General features: G+C 48.4%; 2 protein-coding genes across 18 annotated transcripts in view; one reads left to right on the forward strand and one right to left on the reverse strand.

Moving 5' to 3' along the window:
- The window catches only part of SCMH1 (Scm polycomb group protein homolog 1), a 205,918-nt gene extending 193,250 nt beyond the window's left edge, over window positions 1–12,668 (forward strand). For 9 of the 14 annotated variants that reach the window (XM_055254815.2, XM_063625167.1, XM_063625166.1 and 6 more), the window contains 4 exons: window positions 2,345–2,524; window positions 5,840–5,905; window positions 11,150–11,292; window positions 11,557–12,668. In XM_055254815.2, coding sequence (XP_055110790.1) covers window positions 2,345–2,524; window positions 5,840–5,905; window positions 11,150–11,292; window positions 11,557–11,682 — 515 coding nt within the window. In that variant the 3' untranslated portion in view covers window positions 11,683–12,668. Of the gene's footprint in view, window positions 1–2,344; window positions 2,525–5,768; window positions 5,906–11,149; window positions 11,293–11,556 lie in introns of those variants that run through there. The other 5 variants (XM_055254817.2, XM_063625169.1, XM_055254818.2 and 2 more) reach the window with 2 other exon arrangements.
- The window catches only part of CTPS1 (CTP synthase 1), a 132,137-nt gene that overhangs the window by 72,328 nt on the left and 41,802 nt on the right, over window positions 1–18,007 (reverse strand). The gene's annotated exons all lie outside the window — the stretch shown is intronic.

The raw sequence follows: 18,007 nt of genomic DNA on the forward strand, positions 1-18,007 counted from the left end.
TAGTTTTGATAGAAGCTGGGATGAGGCCCATAGCCCTACTTACTTGGCCTCCCTGTGGAGGGCCCACAGGGCTCTGTAGAACACAGTTTGAAAGTATTGCAGTCTTCAGGCCGGGTGTGGTTGCTCACACCTGTGATCCCAACACTTTGGGAGACCGAGGTGGGCAGATCACTTGAGGCCAGGAGTTCAAGTCTAGCCTGGCCAACATGGCAAAATCCCATCTCTGCTAAAAATACAAAAAAAAAAAAAAAATCAGTGGAGCGTGATGGCACGCACCTGTGGTCCCAACTACTTGGGAGGCTGAGGCATAAGAATCGCTTGAACCCAGGAGGTGGAGGTTGCAGTGGAGTGCAGTGAGTCGTGCCACTGCATTCCAGCCTGGGTGATAGAGTGAGACTGTCTCCAAAAAAAAAAAAGTATTTGCAATCTTCTATTCTGGCACTGTCTTACCAAAGAGAGCCTTGTCTGATCAGCCTTATCAGGACTAGGACCTCCCAGAACTTTGGAGCATGATGCTTTCAGTACATCTCATTAGGATAAGATTTCATGACTTGCCATCAGTCCAGATTTTCAGACCTTTCAACTCAGAATCTGCGTCTCAGTGTTCTTAGCATTGCTGAAAGGAAGAGACACTCAATGGTTTGCATCAGCACCTGGTAAGCCCCTGGCTTTGTCATCATAATTATTCTTCACATCTGTTAGCTCATGTGAGGCAGACAATACTATCCCCAGTCTTAGCTGAATAAAATGAGAACTAGAAGGGTGAGGTTACCCTGCTGATAAATGCTGAAACTGGATGAAATATTTTTCTTGAACTATCACAGACAGCTTAGATTTGCCACTTCAACTCCGAATGAAATACAAAATAACAATTTTTCACATTCATAAAGTTCCTCCCATTCCATTTTCTCATTTGATGTTCTCAGCATGATAGGGGATGGTTTTTCCCCATTTTACACATGAAGAAACTGGTGCTTAGAGAAGACAAGTTGTCTAGAATCACATACCTAGTGAAAGGCAGGAGCCCAGGTATAGAAGAACCCAGGTCTCCTATATCCTGGATTGGATTCCCATTCATGTCTCAAAATGGGACCCTGCTAGTCATTTTTCCTGGAAAATAGGAATCAGAACCCTCATCTGCAGAAAGAAGGTGGGATATGGCTTAGGTATTATGGACCCTCAAAGACTTATCTTTTCAGAACCACTTCTAGGAAAGGGTTTCAACAATTAGCCTCCTTGATATAAAGGTAAATAGCTGTCTAATCCTAGATTTTACTCATAGTTGCCAAGCAATTTTAGGTAAGTATTAGAAAGCAGTCCTAAAATCCTAAACCATCTTAACATTGAGGCCTTACTGTGTGCCAAACAATGTGCTCAAATTTAGTGTTCATCAGAGGCTCCGAATGAATCCCAAGCATTACCTAAATACTTGATGTCTTTGAAAAATGATAAAGGACAGTGTTATGCTCAAGACACCCTCCACAAGCAGAGAATGTTGTGGCCTGGGCTGAGGAACTGATTTGGTTTGGGTAGAACCCAGTCATGAGGAATCTGCTTCAGGTTCTTTGTACAGTGATTGGGTGCTGCCGCCTGGTGCTGGGCCATGGACTGGGTATAGAAACATAAGGGTAAGATTCCCTTTACAAGGAAAGACTTTCATAGCCATTCTTTTGTGATATTCACAAACTCCGTGGAAGAAAGGGGCTTCCCATGTTGTAGACAAGGAGACTAACATTCTCCAAGAAGCACTCTGCTGAGTGGCAGGGCCAGATTATACCCCTGATTCTCATCTCCATGCCCAAGCTCACCGCTCATCAACACCAGCTTCCTTGAAGTGTTTCCGTAGAATAGGGCAAATACAAAATGACAAATGGAACATAGGAGCAGATTCTTTACAAACAAGCCTTTAACCAAGCATCAAGAAGCATTTCTGACATGTCCTGCTGGTTGAACAGAGGGTCACCTTTTAAAGTACCTTCATCTAAGCAATGTATCCCAGCTTCAGCATGTTGTGTCTAAGGCAGTGTCTTCCATCCTAGAATAGCTCCATTTGTTTAAGACGTTCCTTATCGAGAAAAAGCATAGGGCATCTAGACCAGAAAAAGCCTCAAAGACCATCTAGTCTAAGAGAAAGAATTTCTAAAGAGACCAAAGTCCAGAGAGTGGCACTGAGCTTGACTAAGGTCACCTCATGACAGCTACAACCATGACTGGTACACAGGCCTCCTGAGTCCCTGCCCAGGGCTTTCTCTTTTGTTGCTGCTTGCTCCACTCAAACAGGTACCTGGGAGCCAGCACTCTGGCAGTCCTTCTAAGCTCTAACTCTGGTTTCACTGTTTTTCAGGTGAAACCTTTGTCCTGGGGAATAGTCTAGCCCGCTCCTTGGAACCACACTCAGACTCAATGGACTCTGCCTCGAATCCCACCAACCTTGTCAGCACCTCCCAAAGGCACCGGCCCTTGCTTCCATCCTGTGGCCTCCCACCAAGCACTGCCTCAGCTGTGCGCAGGCTATGCTCCAGGGGTAAGCTTACCAGAGTCCTGGCCCTCCTTCCCTCCCTCACTCTTTCCTTCACTTCCTTCCTGAGCTCTGGGAGGCCAGAGAGGACCTAGCTCTGTTGCCCTCTGCCTGGTGGTGGGACTAGGGGCTGGACTTACTCTTGTGCCTGGCCTTGCACCTGGGAGGTAATTGGAGCTCCAGGATTGGCTTGAGTATAACAGAAACTAAGAGCCAAAGACCTAGACCCAAAAGGGACAGGGAAGGATTCATTCATTCATTCATTTATCCATTAACTATTTATTTGAACTCCATCTGTGTTTGTCATGGGGAAGCAAAAATCAGTCACTTTTTATCTTCAAGGTATTATGGGGAGAGAGACACTTAAACAGATAATTATTAAACAATGTCTTGAGTGCAGTGACAGACATATGCTTTGGGTAATATGAAAATTACAAGAAGGAATACCTAACCCAAGCTTGGTGTTCAAGGGACACTTTCTTAAGGGAGTGATGCCTTGCTTGAAACTGTATAAATGGCCATATCAGGGCTGGTAGAGGAGGGAGAGCTTTCCAGGAAGAGGGGCAACATGAATAAGGGCAAAAGAATAAGAAATAGCACTGATTATACCAGGAACTGCATGCAATTTGGAATTGCTCAACCATAAAATGTAATACTGAGACTCAAAGAGAAAAGCCTGGAAAGGTCAAGGCATATATCATAGAAGACCTTAAATGGGCGTTTAATTAGAGGCAAGACAGGTTTTTGTTTTGAATAGACTGACTATTGTGTTGAGCATGGATTTGAGGAGGGACAAAACTAGAGAAACCTAAATAAGTTAGGAGGTTACTCGAGTGGGCCAGATCTGAAGTGACAAAGGCCTGGGTTAGGGCAGAGACAGAAGGTTTGGAGAAGAGAGAGTGGATTTGAAAACTGTTCACAAGGTAAATTTAATCAGATTTGAGGATTTAATCAGGTGTGAGGAAGAACGGAGTGAGGACTGTCTCCCAGGTTTCTAGATGTGGTGGCCAGATAGATGGTGGTGCCATCCACTGAGAGAGGGAACCCACCATAGAAGAGAAGGAAGGTGGGGGAGCCCATGGTCATATAGATGACATCTAACAGGCAGTGGCTATGCAGATCCAATCCTCAGGGAAGAGTGCTGGGCTGAAGTTAAATATTTAGGAGTCACCAGTGTATAAATAGCAGTTGAAATTTTAGGGTGAATGATACTCACTTCTCAGAACTATGTAGTGAATGAAAATAACAGTTAACCAAAGATGAAGTCCTGGGAACCAACAAAGCTTAGGAGGTGAGAACAGGAAGGCGAGCCCACCAAGGAGAAAAAGGAATATTCAAAGTGAGGGAAAATTTAGAAAATTCGAAGTGAGAAGAATTTGATATTGTGGTGGCCAGGACTACAGAGAGTATCGGAAGGAGAGCACAGCATAACAAAGTTCTGGCAAAAAAGGGACTGAGAAACATCTACTGGATTCCACCATTAGTGGGCAATTGGTGGATCTTATCGAAAGCAGCCTTGGTGCTGTGGCAGAGGGTTGAAGGCAGATTGTGCTGGGGACTTTGATGAGAAAAAAAAGGCTGGTGATGAGTAGGACTCTAAGTCAAAGAAGATCTTTCAGAATGGGAGCCCTTCAAGCACATATGTCAGCAGACAGCTTGCACCTCCCAAAACACAGCAATTAAGAACACAGGAAAGAGGAGAAAGTAAGGCTTCAGGAGTGGTGGGATCAAGGGCATAGGCAGAGGCATCAGTCTTAAGCCAAAAGGAGGCACACTTTCTCTAAGAGAGGAGGGAAGATTGAGTGTGTCCATCAGTGAATAGAGAAAGGCCTGGTCAGGGAAGGGGTTAGGAGCGCTGATAGACTGGACTAGTCTTAAAGAAGATGGGGAAAAATGGACCAAAGAAAAGGGGATGATTTGCAGGAAACCTCAGCGCCCAACTATGCTTGGAGACTAGTTGGCCAGTTTGCAAAAGCTATGGTTTTCTTCTGTGATTCTTAGGAACCTAGTAGGTATGGGATGAGAAAAGACAGCTTGAGAATTAAGGGCTTTTTTGCTGAGCTAGTAGAGCAAGAGCTGGGAGGAAGGGGGAGAGTATGTAAAGAAATCAGAAATCAGGAAGAGCAGTTTAAGTCATCGACCACTAGATCTGGGAAGGCAGTCAGGGTGGGAAGGATGCAAGGCTAAATTAGGATAGGGAAAATGGAAAGTTTGACATGCCAAAGAACTTTGTGATATGATGGTTATAGTGGACATAAGTCCCAAGAGAGCTGAAAAGATGGAAGGTTGGGGTCAGAGAATGGGATGCTTAAAATTCTGAAGTGGATTTATTCCAAGGGATTGCAAGAACCAGACAGTGGTGTTGGCAGTAGGTATTTGGAGTAGAATGGAGGTGAGAGTCACTGGAGGCATGGTAGCTGGATTGCCTCCAAGGATTAGAGCAGGAGTTGGGGTGGAACAGTGGGTAGTGAGCTAAGTAACAAAAAGTCTTCATTTACCAAGGAGTAGAAACCCAGATATCTATGAGTAACAGTGACAAGGAAGAGCCGATGGTTGGGTACATGTTTGGCCTCTGAAGAACCTGAGCTTTCATAGGAGGATGGTCTAGAAGCAGCAGTGGGGAGCCAGGAGAATGTCACTTCCACACCCTGATTCCAGCCTCCTCCAGCCCAGGGACGCATGAGTGAGGTGTGAAAGTATAGAAAGACTCCATTAGCAGAGCCTGCAATGAAAAAAAGTCACCTCTGCCAGGCACGGTGGCTTATGCCTGTAATCCCAGCACTTTGGGAGGCCGAGGAGGGTGGATCACGAGGTCAAGAGATCGAGACCATCCTGGCCAACATGGTGAAACCTCGTCTCTACTGAAAATACAAAAAATTAGCCAGGCGTGGTAGCGGGCGCCTGTAGTCCCAGCTACTCGGGAGGCTGAGGCAGGAGAATGGCGTGAACCTGGGAGGCCAAGCTTGCAGTGAGCCGAGATCACGCCACAGCACTCCAGCCTGGGGGACAGAGTGAGACTCCGTCTCAAAAAAAAAAAGAAAAGAAAAGAAAAAAAGTCACCTCAGCAGAGAGCGAGCTTTCAGGAAGGCTGAATCATGGGAAGAAGCCTGTGGTGCCCCTCCCCCGACCCTAACCCCAGCAGGGCAGCAAAATGGAATCTAAAGGGCTCTCAAGTAGAGGCAGAGCTGAGCGCTGATTCTAGCCTCGGCTCCCTTGCCTTGAGACTTGAGTCAGTCATCTCACCTCTCAGGTCTTCCTCATATGCAGAATGTTCCTCATGTGCAAACTGGAGATGGTGACACCAACCTGGTCTTTCCACAGGAGTGTTAAAAGGATCAAATGAAAGAAGGGATATGGAATCATTTTGGAAACTAAATCGTTCCCCAGGTATGAGGGGAGTTACTGTTATTTCTATCTTCCCCAAGGCCCTGTTTCTGAGAAGAGTACTTTGTGATAGGCTGCCCTCCTGGCACTGGCCTCAGATGGTACTGTTGTTCCCTAGGCATCTCCACTCTTCCTTGGAAACCCACCATGAGTCTGTCTGCCAGGTCATTGTATAAATCTCTTTACAGCCCGATGGTCTTCATAAGGCTATGAAAAGATTCATTTGGCTGGCCCTAGAATTATTTGTCTTAAAGAATTTGGATGTTGAGTCTGTTTCCTCTCTTACTGCATTAACCAGGATGATTAGGCATCCTGGTTGGCCTCTTGTGGATGTGCCTCACCTGCCTTAGTCAGGCTCAGACTGAGACAACAAGCCCTCCTTGAAGAGTAAGTGCCAGCCGTACACATTGAGGGGCGATGGGGAGAGCTTTGCCATAGGCTGTCTGTAGAGGGAATAGGAAAAGACAGGGCAAGTCACTTCCTCTCTCTTTCCCCTCTGAACTAAAGATGGTGATGATGCCTCCTTCAAGGGCTATTTTAAAGGTCAAATGAGTTGACAATGGTGGGGGTTCTTTATAGAATTTTGTTCATATATCAGGTCACTTTTTACCACTGCCACCCTGGTAGTTCATGCCACAGTGGTCTCTTGCCTGGCTTATCATAATGGCCTCCTTTTTTTTTTTTTTTTTTTTTAACAGTGTCTCTCACTATGTCACCCAGGCTGGAGTACAGTGGCTCAATCATGGCTCATTGCAACCTCAAGCTCCTGGGCTCAAGCGATCTTCCTCTCAAGCTACCTTTCAAGTAGTTGGGACTGCAGGCATACACCACCACAACCAGCTAATTTTTTGCAGAGACAGAGTTTCGCCATGTTACCCAGGCTGGTCTCAAACTCCTGGGCTCAAGCAGTCTGCCTGCCTCAGCCTCCCAGAGTGCTGGGATTATAGGCATGAGCCACTGTGCCTGGCCTAATAGCCTCTCTTTTTTTTTTTTTTTTTTTTTTTTTTGAGACAGTCTCACTCTGTCGCCCAGGCTGGAGTGCAGTGGCACGATCTCGGCTCACTGCAACCTCCGCCTCTTGGGTTCAAGCAATTCTCCTGCCTCAGCCTCCCGAGTAGCTGGGACTACGGGCGCCCGCCACCTCGCCTGGCTAATTTTTTGTATTTTTAGTAGAGACGGGGTTTCACCGTGTTAGCCAGGCTGGCCTCGAACTCCTGACCTCGTGATCTGCCCACCTCAGCCTCCCAAAGTGCCGCGATTACAGGCATGATCCACCACGCCTGGCCAATAGCCTCCTTCTTAATTGGTCTCTCCATGTCCCCCTGAAGTCTGTTACCAACATAGACAATGAGAGTGATCCTTCTTATTGCAAGTTGGTTCATGTAACTCCTGTGCTCAAAACCTACCTATTTCACTCAGAAAAGCCAGTGGTTTTCCATGGTGTACGGGGTCCTCTGTTATCTTCACTGCCACTTCCCTCCTCTTCCTCAACACACACATCCATGCCTCTCAGTGTTTTTTCATACCACTTTCTCCCTCATTTGCTTTGTTCTGACACATTGGCCTTCCTCCTAAATCCTACATGTGCTATTTGCTCTTCTGCCTCAAGGTCTTTGCTCAGATTTCATCATTTCGGAGACGTCTCTCCTAATCACCATATAAATTAGCAACTTCCTACCACCTGCCCTCATGGAGTTTATATTCTAATGGGAGTAGGCTGACAGACAAGCATATAAATATGTAGTAGTATTAAATATGTGGGTCGTCTTAGTCCATTTGGGCTGCTCTAACAAAGTACCATGAACTATGTGGCTCATAAACAATAATTTATTTCTCACAGTCCTGGAGACTGGGAAGTCCAAGATCAAGGCACCAGCAGATCTGGTGTCTGATGAGGACCCACTTCCTGGTTCAGACAGCTATTTTCTCACTGTAACCTCGCACAGCCAAAGGGGCAAGGGAGCTCTCTGCAGCCTGTTTGATGAGAGTACTAATCTCATTCATGAGCGCTCTGCCCAGAGGTCATACCTCCTAATATATATTACCATGTGGGTGGGGAGGCGTAGGATTTCAACATGGGAATGTTGAGGGGATACATATTCAGTCAGTAGCATGTGTGTATTTATATATACTATCATATATATGTGTGTATAATATCATGTATATATGTATATATGATATCTAGCCTCTGGTTAGAGGAATTATCTAAGATGATCCAAGAAGAACACATTCTTGCATATACACTCTCTCCCCATATCTTCTCTCTGTTCTCCACAGCCTCTCTGCACTTGATTTCTCTCTTAGCATCACAGTAGACTTTTAAGACAGGGAGAAGTGACTGGCTCACAGAGCCCCCTCCAACTTTCCATCTATTAACACCTCCAAAAAGCCACTGGGATTTCTGTGACTCTAAGCAGCCCCTGCTGGCTCAAGCATACCTCTCCCCAGCGCCCAACTATAAGCTTGAAAAGACAATATGCTAGAATCTCTGCTCCAAAAGGGGCTGGGCTAGGCCAGGCCAGACAAAGTGTACTTTGACTTTTTAGGCCCGGGACCCAGAATCAAGGCAAATGGGAGGAGATTCTTAGCCTTTGCAGGAGAGAGTTAAATATTAGGCCCTTCTACTTTAACAGGTGTGTGTGTGTGGTGGGGGGGAGGGGGAGGTGGTTGTTTGTTTATTGTTTGTTTGTTTTTGAGACAGGGTCTTACTCTGTCACCCAGGCTGGAGTGCAGAAGTGGTATGATCATAGCTCACTGTTAACCTTGAATTCCCAGACTAAAGCCATCCTCACACCTCAGCTTCCTGAGTAGCTGGGACTATTGGTGCATACCACCACACCCAGCTGAATTTTTTACTTGTTTTGTAGAGACAGGGTCTCGCAATGTTGCCCAGGCTGGTCTCAAACTCCTGGCCTCAAGCGATCCTCCTGCCTTGGCCACTCAAAGTGCTGGGATTACAGTGTGAGCCACTGCACTCAGTGTACAGGTGTGTGTTAGCTCTGCCACTTGGTAGTTTGCAACAAGGCACCTCTGGATGCTGTAGATACAGACATGAGCAAGGCAAGGACCCTGCCTCAGTAGAGACATAGTCTGGTTGGAGAGAAAGAAAAATATACAAGTAACTATTATCTGTGATCATTATTTATCTAACAGATGTGTTCGAACATCTACTGTGGCAGACCAGGCACTCTTTTATGTGTCAGCAACATAGCAAGGAACAAGAGAGAGCTTATATTGTATAGGGAGGAGACAGATAAGAAACATAAAATAAATGAGTCCATGAAATTATTTTAGGTAACGTTATGTACTGTGGGGAGGGCGGGGGGCAACTAGGGTAATTGGATTGTGAAGAACTGTGTGGGGAATAGGAGATCAGGGAAGGCCTCTCTGTGGAATCAGTATTTCAGGTAAGAACCAAATGCTGAGAAGGAGTCAGGCATGAAAAGATTTGGGAAAAGAACATTCCAGACAGAGGAAATTGCATGTCAGAGGATAAATGCTTGACTTATTCAAGAAGCAGAAAGAAGGCTAGTGTGTTTGAAGCACGGCAAGTAAGGGGTAAGTTGTGGGCAGGGGTTGCAGAGTGAAATGAGGCTGAAGGTAGGAAGGCTCAGCTGATGGAGTACCTCATAGACGCTGGCAAGCACAGGAAGGAGTTCAGATTTCATTTCATGTGCAAAGGGAGGCCACTGCATTGAGTTTTTAGAAGGGGTTGACATGGTTCAATTACTCCTCTTTTTGTTTTTGTTTTTGTTTTTTGAGACAGGGTCTCACTCTGTCACCCAGTCTGGACTGCAATGGCACGGTCACAGCTCACTGCAGCCTGGAACTCCTGGGATCAAATGATCTCCTGCCTCAGCCTTCTGAGTAGCTAGGACTGCAAGCATGTGCCACCATACCAGCTAATTTTTAAAAATTTTTTGTAGAGATGGGGTTCTTGCTTTGTTGCCCAAGCTGGTCTTGAACTCCTGGGCTCAAGCAATCCTCCCACGTCAGCATCCCAAAGGGCTGGGATTATAGGCATGAGCCATGATGCCCAGCCTAATTATTGATTTTTAAAGGTTCCTTTACTGCTTCATGGAGAATAGAGATTACTAGCGTGGTGTGATGGGGGAAAATGGGTACAGAATGATCTGTAACCAAGAATATACTAAATCCTTTGTGAGACCATTTATTTCAGTATTAGACCAGAGAAGTTTCATAAAGGAACTGATCCCTGAAGCCAAGACCTGCTTAGCTAAGTTGCAGTTTGCCCAAAGAAAATTAAAAATTGAAGGGAGAGAAGGGGACAGATTCCAAGCAGAGAGAATAAAACATGTAAAAGATCTCTGACAGCTGATGGTCAAAATACAGAGATCCCAGATCCCACAGGGGAAACAGGAGGCGTTATATCTGAGTCAAAATTGAGATGAAAGCTCCAAGCAAAACACTAAATTAACATTGAGATTCCTGGCAGCCAAAGCAAAAACTTTTGTGGCTGGGCACAGTGGTTCACGCCTGTAATCCCAGCACTTTGGGAGGCCGAGGCAGGCAGATCACTTGAGGTCAGGAATTCAAGACCAGCCGGGCCAACATGGTGAAACCCCGTCTCTACTAATAATACAAAAATTACTACATGCCTGTAATCCCAGCTACTCAGGAGGCTGAGGCAGGACAATTGCTTGAACCTGGGAGGCAGAAGTTGCAGTGAGCTGAGATGGCGCCACTGCACTCCAGCCCCTGGGTGACAGAGCAAGACTCCATCTCAAAGAAACCAAAAAACCGGCTTCTGCCTTAGTGTATCAGGCTGTAATGAGGTCACCTATTCTCCAGGCCTTGGAAAAGAATCCAGGGTATTTTTTGCCCACGTGCCAAGGATTTGTCTCTAATCTTACCAGGCTACCAATCTCTCTAGAAATCGTCCCCCAGAGCCAAGGCAAAAACAGTCCCACTCACCAGGACCCCAGGCACCCAAATAGTCCCCTTACCATGTTGGTACCACTGTCTCAGGTTTGGGCTGAATCATAGCCTCAATGCAAAATTTCTTCTGGCCATTTCCAAAAATCAGATCTACCCTTAAAAAACAAAGATCTGGCTTTCCCTTTGTGAGGAAATGCTTCCCTCCCCCAGCTATCTCCAGTTCCTCGGCTCATGGTCTAGCACTACTGTGAGCGTCACCTAGAAGGCCACTGAGATGTGCCAAGGAGAGTGGTGGGGATTTACAAACCAGTCCCCGCCCTTTATGGTAGGTGCCCTCCTGTCCTGCAGGGTCGGACCAATACCTGGAGAGCCGGGATGCCTCTCGACTGAGTGGCCGGGACCCCTCCTCATGGACGGTCGAGGACGTGATGCAGTTTGTCCGGGAAGCTGATCCTCAGCTTGGACCCCACGCTGACCTCTTTCGCAAACACGTAGGTGCCCCTGCCTGACCTCTCAGTAGGAACATGTGTGGAGAGCCTCACCTGGCGGGGACAGTAGGAGATGTTTGGGGAGGAGGGATGCTTAGAGACAAAGGTTGAGGAGAACAGGTAGGCTTCAGCGTCACAGCAGGTGAACTGGACTCCATGTGGTGGGTACTTCCCAGGATGGCCTATAATCAGAACCTGGGGTGGTCAGACCAACCAGGACTCTGATGGCGCCTCTCCTCCACTTCTGCCCACCTCCCCACCCCCCAGGAGATCGATGGCAAGGCCCTGCTGCTGCTGCGCAGTGACATGATGATGAAGTACATGGGCCTGAAGCTGGGGCCTGCGCTCAAGCTCTCCTACCACATTGACCGGCTGAAGCAGGGCAAGTTCTGAACTAGGAGAGGCAGCCTAGACAACCAAGTGGCAGCAGGTGGGGGCATTCTTCTAGGAATGAGGGGCATCAGCCCACCCCAGGCACCTCAGTGGGGTTCCGGGCCACCTCAGGACTCCAAGAGGCTGTGTGGAGCCACCACTCCTAGCCACAGCTGCCATGATAAGTCCTTCCATGAAGGACTGAGGAGGGAGAGTGGGGGTCCAGGGCTGGTGCTGCCCTTCCCTCAGCTCTGCCGGGGCACTAAGGTCCCTCTATTTATTTCTCAAGCCTGGCTGGCCTCTCACCAGGAGTTTAGGCTGAATGCCTTTCAAGTGATGGAGGAAAAGACCAACTCTGTCCTGGTCTTGCTGTGGCACCCCATCGCCCCACAGCTCCTACCTTCTCACCAGATTCCCCTGAATCCAAACTCATGGTGCAAACCTCTGCCTTTTTTACAAAAAGATGTTACTGTTAATTTATTGTTTCTGGCACTTCGGCAAACGCTGTAGTTAAATATTCCTCCCACAATAGACACTGGGTTTCAGGCGGAGGGAGACTGCCCTGCCTTGGTCCCAGAGAGGCCCTCTCCAGATGGGCGTGGCCCCTCTTCAGAGGACACTACCCTAGGGCATTTTCTCTTTGAGGTGGAGAGACCCATAAAGCCTTGACCACATCACTCCATATGGGGAGGAGAAGGATCCCTGTCACCTTCTCCTCTCTTCACGGGGCCCTTTTGCAGCCCTAGGCCTCATCTGTGGGAAGGGAGTCCATACTGCCCCCACCACAGCTCCTTGCCCTGGCCAGAACTGCTGTCGAAGAAGATCAGGCCGGAAGGCCAAGAAGGCACTGAGGGGGATGGGAGGGCAGGTTTTCCAGCCTGGAGTCGGTTCCACCCACCCTGCTGTCCATATGCTTCCTTGTAAGCAAGTCAGCAGCACAGCTACTCACGCTGCCATCTGGACTTATTTTATGTCAATCTGTTTATAAATAAAAACCAATATAGATACCAGTGTCTTTTTAATCAGTTAACAGCCAAATCACTATGCATTCATTGGACCAGTCATTCCCCTTCTCTTGGTCTTAGTTTTCTCATACATAAAACGAGGCCGAGCGCGCTGGCTCACGCCTGTAATCCCAGCACTTTGGGAGGCCAAGGTGGGAGGATCTCTTGAGCTCAGGAGTTTGAGACCAGCCTAGGCAACATGGTGAAACCCCAGCTCTACAAAAAAAATAAATACAGAAATTAGCCTGCCATGGTGGCGCACACCTGTAGTCCCAGCTGCTTGGGGAGCCGAGGTGAGGGGATGACTTGAGCCTAGATCGAGGCTGCAGTGAGCCATGTTTGCACTACTGTACTCCAGCCTAGGTGACAATTTGAGACCCTGTCTCAAATAAATAAAATGGAGAGCTTGGAAAAAATAATTCCTAAGCATCCTTCTAATTCCAGCAGTCCCTAAAGAACAGGTGGTCTTCCAAATGCCCACCAGAGCCCCAGCATCACACAGGCCCCTTGGAAAGTCAGTATGTGAATCCAGTCTCCACCCTCAAAGGGCTTTGCTCTGGTGCAGCTAGCCAGTAGTAAGCACAGCAGCTATGCAAAGCCAGAGCAGGAGGGCGCAATCTTAGGTCAGCAACTCCTAGGAGCCTCAGTGGCTGGGCATATCCTCACCCATACAGGGTGGGGGAAGATGCAGGCCAGCCCAGCCAGGTCAGGCCTGCACTGTACCCCTTGTGCTGACCAGGAGCCAGGCACACAACTCCAGGGCCACACGTTGTGTTTATAATTGGAGTATAGGGTTTGCGGGAGGAAAATAAGGCATAAGGGGGCAGCAGGTCAGTGCGGTGTAACTTGATAATAACAACCACCAACACTTTTATAATCACTGTTTGCCACACGAGCTGCTTACATGAATTAGAACTATCTCACTCTTCACAACAAACCCATTTTATGGATAAGGAAACTTACTTAAGCTCAGGTCACACAGGCAGGAAGTGCCAAAGTAGGCATTTGACTGCAAGGCTGAGGTTCTGGCCAGCCCACCTATGTGCCAGAAAGCCTTGGGTGGATAATTTCCTTTCTTTGGGCCCATCTGGCTATGGGGTATTTGCATGAGGAGACTTGTGAAGGCCCTTCCAGCTTTCACCAGTGACAAGTTCCAATATCATAACTTACTTACAATATATTTTCTACTTGGCCACTGTGAGGTTCTAACCATGGTCACTGTGAAACAGTCAAGGTCAAGGCTGCCAAACAAGTTGAGGCCCTCATTTTCTACCAACTCCTTGACACTGGGATTTTTTTTTTTTTTTTTTTTTTGGACAGTGTCTCTGTCACCCAGGCTGGAGTGCAGTGGCACGATCTTGGCTCCCTGCAACCTCCGCCTCCCGAGTTCAAGCGATTCTCATGCCTCAGCCTCCCAAGTAGCTGTGACTACAGGCACACACCACCACGCCTGGCTAATTTTTTGTAGTTTTAGTAGAGTTTCACCATGTTGGCCTGGCTGGTCTCGAACTCCTGACCTCAAGTGATCCGCCTGCCTTGGCCTCACAAAGTGCTGGGATTACAGGCCTGAGCCACCGCGCCTGGCCAACACTGGGATCTTGTAGACTGTGCTGTTCATTCAGGGTATTCCCAATGAGCACCTTGCCGAACCCTAACAACAAACTTCTAGATGTGACCCTCAAGACACAGGGACTAAAGGTGACACTGGCATATGTAGGCAGGCCAGACATGCTGCAAAGCTGGGCACCCACCCCACCTTACCCTCTTTTCGCCAAGAGTATGTAACTTCCTACTGAGCATTGTTGTGAGAACTCACTGTGCTGAGTTGTTTTTGTATGCTATCCCGTTGAAACCTCACAACAGTCCTATAGTGTAACTACCATTTCCCTATCTTACAGGTGCTTAGAGAGGTTAATTCCATAGCTGTTAAGGGGTACATGTCCTACTGCCTGCAACTCCCTCCCGTGGGCCTTTGTCTCAGATCCAGCTACCATTCAGACTCAAGACCCCTGCAGGCTACACTGGGCATGTCATTAACTTTGAAGGCTGTCAGACAGGAAATGGCCTGGCTGCAGGGCAGCAGGAAGCAGCCCTCTTCAGGGGAGGAGGGCAGTCCTCACAGAGCCTCTGGTCATCAGGAGTTACCTCCTTGGTTGCCCAGGTGACAGCTCAGGTACAAGGGAATGAGACACATCAGGGAGAAGGGGGTTGGTTCACTGTGGCTTAGAGGCATCATTCCCCAAAAGAGCTCATATCTCTTTGAACAACTCAATAGGCATAGCTTTCAGGGACCCCATAAGCCACATACCCAATTGAGTCATTCCACATAGGAAGCCCAACCTTATGGCTTTTTTAACAAGTGTTTATAGTTCACACAGAAAACTCCAAGTGCAGATAAGTTACAATTAGGAATCATGTCTACCATAAGTAATGTTGCACTGAAACAGCTAACATACTTTTATCTGGTTTCCAGACAAAAAGAACTAGAAAGGTAACCAAATGTCAAGTTCTGCAGGAAGGGAGAGGATTATTCACGCTGCCATAACCTCTGGGGTCAAAATTAAATGTTTAAGAAGAAAAAAAAAAACCCTCAACTTTGGAAATTGTTTCAAAAGCCAAAAGCCTTCTAATAGTGACCCAGAATCATTAAAAGCACTCGAACTGGCCTCAGACCCAGTGCACACATGCTGCAGTGTTGGAGAGGCCATTCCGTGAACCCCTGCAGTCCAGTAGCCCACCAGGTGGAAAGGCACAGGTGACAGAGGTCTCATGGCAGCAGCTTCATGTGCTCACCCAGTGCTGGGACAGGGAGATGACACTGACTTTGTGCTGACCTCAGGAGGGAAACACCAAACACTTTGGGAGGTAACAGAGATCTAGGCCCCACCTAAGGCCGAATCCACGGGAGGGTGGGGCATTTTTCTGGAACACTCTGCCCTCCCCAGCCGTGGCTCCTCCCTGCCTGCTGGCCGTGGATTGCATTGTCCAGACACTCTTTGTGGGGGTCTTATGGGACTCCCTAAGATCGATCCCTGAGGTGTAGCAATGGTGGGCCAAATGGACACTGTTCCTGCCCTCACACTGGTGCCACACTCCCTCGTTGGGAAGAGCCTGAAGGTGAATCACCCCTCCTTCTTTACCACCAAAACAAAAAGTGTGGGAAACCATAAGAGGGTCCCAACACTTCTTCCCTCAGCAGCCCTCAGCTTTTTGCAGCCTCTTTACCTAAGTACCCTGAGTCACTGGACATGGTCTTGCCACCACATTCTGTCAGGGCAGCGCCACAGCTTCCAGCCTCCAGCCGAGAGGCCGTCACAGCCGAGCATCAGAACTGTGGCTCTGTGCCTACAGTGCCAAAGCCACTGCAGGTGCTCACAGAGGCTGGCAGCCCACAGTACCCAGGGCACAGATACTAGGCTGGAGCCACTCAAGTCAGAGATACTCTGCAGTAACTGGGGCTGGGCCCTGTCAGAAGCCAGGTGGGGATCTACAGGCTGGAGGCAGCATACTAGGCGAGGGCTTGAGACCGAGGGAGGCTGGAGTGATGTGGGTCCCAGGACCTGGAAAGTTGTGTTTGTAACTCTCCTCCCCAGAGTTCGCTCTTCTTGATCATCCTTGTTCTCTCCTGCACCTGGCTGGGCTCAGTCCTCTTCCCTATCCCTCTGCCCCTTGACTGGCCTTCCTGGGCAAACAGCACAGATTGTGAAGTGGGAGCTGTGGGGAAGAGGGGATGGCATCCCTGCTGTGGGTTCAGGGATTGTGGCCATGTGGGCCACCCAGTGGACACTGTCCAGATAACATGAAAAGAGGCCATCCACAGCGGCTCAGCTCTCTGCCCCTCATCTGTGGGCCCCACCTCACATTCATAAAGAGGCTTAAATTCTAGGGTTTTTTCCTTCAGTTCAAGATGAGGTTTGTCAGTGAGGTCACAGACATCCAGCAAGAGGGTTAACGGGGCTGCTTATCCCCCTACTCGGAACCCATCACTCCAAGCTGCCTGCAGAGCACCTATACTTTCTAATACAATTACCTAATACTAGAGAGCCAGAGACACCAGAAATAACCTTGTTATATTTATGTATTTAAAAGATGGTTCATAAATGTACTTAGTGCTTACCATGAAAGACAGTTTTTACCCCCATCTCCAAAAAGAAGTAGAACTGATATTCAGCTCACAGAAGGCTGTTAAAGGCGCCAGAGAAATACGTGATGCAGTGGCTTAAAGAGACTGCCAGGAAGAGTGGGGAAAGTTGCCGCACTCAAGTCAATTTGGGAAATTTCATGCAGAACAGCCACTCAATAGCAAGGCCTCTAGGTAAGTAGGGAGAACGCCTCTGGTCATGTCCAGGTGTTTCATCTGTCAAGGTGCTTCTCCCGGACAGCTATTTCTGCACAGTTCAACACGACTTGAGTTGGCCATCTCAAAACAGCTACAGCCTCAGTTGCTGTGAGGGCACCTCATGGATGACAGGCAAGAAAGGCTTGAGGGAGGGGGGTGAGGCAGGGGGAGCTTGGAGCCGTCATTCTCTAACCCTAAGAGTTGTGGACACAGAGCCGAGCCCAACCTGGCTGTTGCCCGGGCGGGCAAGGAGAGGGCACCGAACGCACTCCCCCCAGAGCCTCGCACTGCCACCAGTTGAGGCCTGCACCCCTCTCTTCCCCGCACACCATAGCCTCTTTTCTTGAGTGCTCTACCCAAACTACTGCCTCACCCCCTAGGAAACAAACATTTGGTAACATCTTCAGAAAGGCTGCTTTCAAGGAAGGCAGCTTCTCAACGCTGTCAAACAGCTTCCTTACTTGAAGCATCTAACTGTGGCACCATCCTTACTGCCCCCAATCGGGGCTTCCAGAAGCAGTGTGGGCAAGTGCTGCCAGCCTTCTGCAGAATGATGAGCACTGGTCAGTCCTGTGCTGATAAAGACTGCGTGTCCATGTCTTTGTTTCTCAAACAGCAGGTAACAACCTCATCTTTCCAAAGAGATAGCTATGCCTGACTTCTTTTTCAGGGCTCTTCTGGACAGCAGCCTCTGTCTCCAGCACAGAGAAGGGCCTGGCATCAGGGGGAGCCCTGGAGCCCACCATGTGCCTCCTGCTCCATCTTGGGAGCAGCTGGACCCTGTCAGTACTCAGTAGAGCCTGGGATTGGTGACTAAAGAGGGAGGTGGAGGCTTTAGGCAGCAGCGCTGAAAGGGGTGGCAACAGGTGACCTGCATAGGAACTAGGACTTGGAGAGACATCACAGAGTGGGGAAGTGTCTTCAGCTCTCAAATTCTGGAAGCTGTCAGGGGAAGGGAGTCCCACAGCCAAGCTGCATGGTGGGTGGGCCGCTGGGTCTGCTT

Source organism: Symphalangus syndactylus, chromosome 12, assembly GCF_028878055.3.
Source record: "Symphalangus syndactylus isolate Jambi chromosome 12, NHGRI_mSymSyn1-v2.1_pri, whole genome shotgun sequence".
Classification (NCBI taxonomy): Eukaryota; Metazoa; Chordata; class Mammalia; order Primates; family Hylobatidae; genus Symphalangus; species Symphalangus syndactylus.